The sequence below is a fragment of the Triticum urartu genome, chromosome 6, assembly GCF_003073215.2.
Source record: "Triticum urartu cultivar G1812 chromosome 6, Tu2.1, whole genome shotgun sequence".
Lineage (NCBI taxonomy): Eukaryota > Viridiplantae > Streptophyta > Magnoliopsida > Poales > Poaceae > Triticum > Triticum urartu.
In genome coordinates this window covers 82,734,220-82,739,116 of record NC_053027.1, presented here as the reverse complement: position 1 = coordinate 82,739,116, position 4,897 = coordinate 82,734,220, and the positions used below count along the sequence as shown (strand labels likewise).

Below are 4,897 nucleotides of genomic sequence, written 5' to 3'. Positions count from 1 at the left end.
CAAGCTCAAGGAGGATCTTGATGAAGATCTTGCCCTTTGTGTTGTTTCGTTCTAGTTGATCAGTAGTGGAGCCCAGTTGGGGTCGATCGGGGATCTGTGTAGCATTTGGGGTAGTCTTCTTTTATTTTGGGTTCCGTAGTCGGACCTTGATTGTATCTGGTTGATGTAATGCTTTATTCATATAATTGTGTGAAGTGGCGATTGTAAGCCAACTATGTATCTTTTCCCCTTATGTATTACATGTGTCGTGTGAAGATTACCTCACTTGCGACATTGCTTTCAATGCGGTTATGCCTCTAAGTCGTGCTTCGACACGTAGGAGATATAGCCGCATCGAGGGTGTTTCATCCGCGCCAAGTAGGCAGGGCCAGGAGGCTTTCACCCTGGCCAGCCCCACAGATTCTTGCTTCCACATCCAAACCTCACTCTTAAACGAGGCCCTGGACTTAATGCGATCCCTCACTATTATAGAGGAATCATTTCTGAACTACGCCTAGCCCAGACTAGGGGCTGAGAGCGGGGAATTTTATGTCCCACCCACCACCCATTTCATAGCCACTGTCGAAGACTTAACCGACATGTTGGATTACGCCTCCGAAAACATCGACGACATGGACAACAATGCCGGAGACGAACAAGGCCAAGACCTGCCGTTTACCGGACGTTGGACGGCCACCTCCACACATGGCATGTATATGGTGGACACACCCAAAGAGGATGACGACGACGACAGGAAGGATCGGGTTGAGGACAAGCCTGCTGAAGCACCTCCAAAGCGTCGATGTCAGCAACGCCGCTCAAAATCACGTCGCGAAAAAGATAGCAACACCCCAGGGAACGCCGAAGACCTCGAAGCCCTGTCGAGCCAACATCCGAACAGGATGATTGGGAGGATGGGCAAGTTAACCCTGACGATCCAGTCGGGAACGAGGACTCGGAGGATAGTAACTATCTACCAATCTCCGAGGATGATGTGAGCCTCGACGACAAAGACTTCATCATACCAGAGGAACCACTCGAGCAGGAGCGCTTTAAGCGCTAGCTAATCGCCACTGCGAGAAGCCTAAAAAAGAAGCAACAACAGCTCCAAGCCGAGCAGGATACACTCAATGACAGATGGACCCAAGTCCTGGCTGCCGAAGAGTACGGCCTTCAACGCCCAACTAAGAGTTATCCGAAGCGTCGACTGAGGGAGCCCTGGATTAGGGGGTCCCCGGGCGTCCGGGCTATGTAACGTGGGCCGGACTGGTGGGTCGTGAAGATACAAGATAGAAGGCTTCCCCTCGTGTCCGGATGGGACTCTCCTTGGCGTGGAAGGCAAGCTTGGCGTTCGGATATGAAGATTCCTTTCTCTGTAAACCGACTCTGTACAACCCTAGTCCCCTCCGGTGCCTATATAAATCGGAGGGTTTTAGTCCATAGGGGCAATCCACTACACCACAACACTTAATTGGGGCAGTTAACTGCTGGGAGAAATACAATAACAAAGGCAAATTATCTGCCGGGGATTTTACTACTGCCGGTAGAAGTACTTAGTGGCAAAGAAACTGCCGGGAGAACTGTAGGTACGAGGGCGCGCGAACTGCCGGCAAGGATTTCCGACCGTGAGGACACTTTATCTGCCGCGAGAACTAAGCACACGGCCCACTATCTGCCGGGAGCGTCTGTTTGGCGCGAGCCCGAAATAATTGGGCCTAAATGCTCCGGTAGTGCGCGTGGACAGCTAAAAAAGCAATTATAATCGTCGGCCCAACCAGATCTTCCCCAAATCGAACCCTAGTCCACAATCCACATAGCCTCCTGCTCCTCCGCCGCCCCCCTTCTCCTCTGCTGCCTCCGTCCGCCGACCTAGGTGACCCCATCGCTGTCGATGGCGCCCGATGCGGCGAGGTCGACGCCGCCTCCCTCTCCCGCTCCAGACCCCACGGAGGGAAGGGAGCCTCCTTCATCGTGCTGCGAGCGTGGCGACGACAAGCACTAGAGGGAGCCGTGCTTTTTGCCTCCTCTGCCGTCTCAGGGTCGTCGTGCCACCACCAGGCTGCGGCGCTCCTACTCTCCGCCGCCCTCTACGCTGACGAGCAAGGCCGGGATCCCCATCACGGCATCCTCCACTCCGATGGCAGGAGCGGTGCTCCTCACTGTGCTGGTACACCATGCTGCTCAGATCCGTCACGGTGGACTCGATACAGGTGTGCATTTCCTTACCAAAGGTGCGCACCTCTATTTTTCTGCTCTATTGGGAAGCTTACACCGAGCACACTACACGTGTATCCTCCTCTTTCCTGTAGCCTTCCTCCAGATGTTTTTGGTTTCTTACGATTTTGTTGGCTGCTCAGATGGGACGAGGCTGTTAGACTTTTTGGTATGAGTGAGTTCCCCTAACTTGTTGGGTCGATTTTTTGTTACTGCTACCCCAGTCCCCAGATAGCCAGCGACCATGGCCTCTGGACTTTAGTCTGTTCGTGAGCCTGGAGAGCTGACACTTCTCTTTTTTGTGCCTACCTTTGGCCACATCGTTTCTTAGCAAACATTCATAATCTAACATTATATGTATGATTTTCTGTTTTGCCTCTGCAGGGCAAGAAGGAAGTAGAATGAGGCGCACTCTTAGGAATCCTCTGTCCTAAGAAAGAACATGGAAAGCGCACTCTTGGGAAAAAGAAGGAAACTACAATCTAGCAAATGAATAAAGAAACAGAAGCTTGCTCACAAAATTTCGCATAAGTGGTAACATTTCTCTTCACACGTATAATCTGATTTTCAACACTTCAATTAGAAACTGCAGGATTGGAGAGGGGTGGAGAGCATTGGCTAATACAAGTGATTTTTTTTCAAGAATACGCACAAGCATGTGTATTATATATTAATAGAAGAGAGGGGTGGAGAGCCCCATCCACGTTTTTACATCCATGGCCTTAGGCTCAAGGTTCACCACACGGATTACTCACAGACTACCCGCCCCGCCTATACAACCTAGAGAACAGCCCCGAGACCTCTCCACGCAAGAGTCCTGCTACATGCCATGCTAATACAAGTGATTTATTTGGGAGGAACACAAGTGACCTTTACCTTAGTTATGCCAGCTCTATTTTCTTTCAGAAAATCCTTTTTATGGATTGATGGTGGGACTTGGGAGCCACATATACATGTGTGGAGGCTTCTCTTTGCATAATTTTGTTCTAGATGCATATACTTTTTTCCTCTTAACTGGGGGCTGTTTCAAAAAGGAAGCACCTCATGTGTAAAAATTGGCTGACCTGCCTTTTATTATTTACCATTTTCTATACAGCCTGAATGTACTGGAAGGAACAACATTTGTGAGTTTATAATCAGCTGTAGTAATCTTGTTATAGACATATACACACTGAAAGTCTGAAAACATGCTAGTAAAAGCTACTTGTTTGAAAGCAGCACTATGGTTTATATTCAGTCAGAATGTAACTGCCACGCCTTTGATTGCTAGATGAACCATGCTCTCATTCAGACAATGGAGTGGGACTGCAATGCCATTGAATTGAGTGTAAATATTCAATTCTTTTATTTAAATTGTCAGTGAGAGGGAGAGACAGAGAGTTTGTTTCTGTAACACCACTTAGTTTGTTGAAATACTTTCCTAGAGCGATGTAAGTTCACATAGGTGCCATAATCCTTGCTTAAACTTTCATACTCTAGAATACAAAATAATATTTGTATGCTTTTGCAGTTTGCACTATTAGCATTATTTCCTGGATAAAAAATTCTTCTAGAACCAAACACGACTAATATATCTCTGACGTGTTCGATATAGATTTGTTTATACATATCTTGAACTGTACTGGAAGGTATCAATGTTTGTGAATTCGTACTCAGCAGCAATAATATTGGTATAGATACACATGGGAAGTTTGAAAACATGCAGTAGAAATACATGGCAACTGCCATATGTAGTTGTATGCTACTTGCTTTGAAAACATCACTATGGTTTGCTTCTTTGCTTGCAAAATGATTATTATGCCAGTATGTATTTTCTACTCCCTTCGTCCCATAATGTAAGACGTTTTTTGACACTACACCAGTGTAAAAAAACGTCCTATATTATGGGACGGAGGGAGTATGTGATATTATGTCCATTTTTGTGTGCTACAGTATAGATCATTTAACAAAATTATTATCTTATAGCAGTTGTACCATCCTATCTGTTCAGGTTGGCATCATCACTAGAAGATCTTCACAGTAACAACACAATCATGTGAGGGGAGGTTAGTCTGATCTTCAGAGCATTGCAAGTTTGGTGACTCTTCTGCTGGAGACATGTGGCCCTCTTCGAGTAATGCAGATTCACAGGATTGTGCTGAGTCTGGTATTCAAAAGACATCCCATGAATATGGTAATGTACTAATGTCATCCAACAAACGGCTGAGCAGAAAATGTGATAATGCCATTGTCTTATTGGACATGGTTGTATTTATGAGTCAAGCTCAAACAGTTGGTGTAACTTAGTTGTAAATTATGTTTATTGATGTGGTTGGATGCTACTGAACAAATGTATGTATGTTGAAATGTTGAAATTTTAGTATGAAAGTGTTTGAGGTCTGCTATTGAATCACGAGTGAAATTTTGTACAAGGCCTGAACATTATTAAATTGGGGATATGTTGGCAAGAATAGTCTAGACTATTGGTGAAACAAAACGTGATGGCAGATTATCTGCCGGGTACACTTGTGTATGCTGGCAATGGAACTGCCGGCATGTATATTGTTAAGGTCAGATAAACTGCCGGGAAAATTTATCAGCCGGGAGAAGTTATTCCAGGCAGCCGTTCTCGTGGCAGTTCTATCTGCCGGGAGAAATCGACTCCCGGCAGTTTACATGCCCTATTAAGTGTGTTCTCCCGGCAGTTTACATGCCCTTGCGTTCG

At 46.3% G+C, this 4,897-nt stretch overlaps 1 protein-coding gene across 1 annotated transcript; it reads left to right on the top strand.

Annotated features, from left to right (window-relative positions):
* The first annotated feature begins 578 nt into the window (after positions 1-578).
* Positions 579-4,582, top strand: LOC125516585. Its single transcript, XM_048681971.1, has 5 exons — positions 579-783; positions 1,724-2,189; positions 2,289-2,362; positions 2,578-2,727; positions 4,184-4,582. The coding sequence occupies exons 1-4, from the start codon at positions 579-581 to the stop codon at positions 2,625-2,627; spliced, it is 795 nt and encodes a 264-aa protein (XP_048537928.1). The 3' UTR covers positions 2,628-2,727; positions 4,184-4,582.
* Positions 4,583-4,897: the final 315 nt, after the last annotated feature.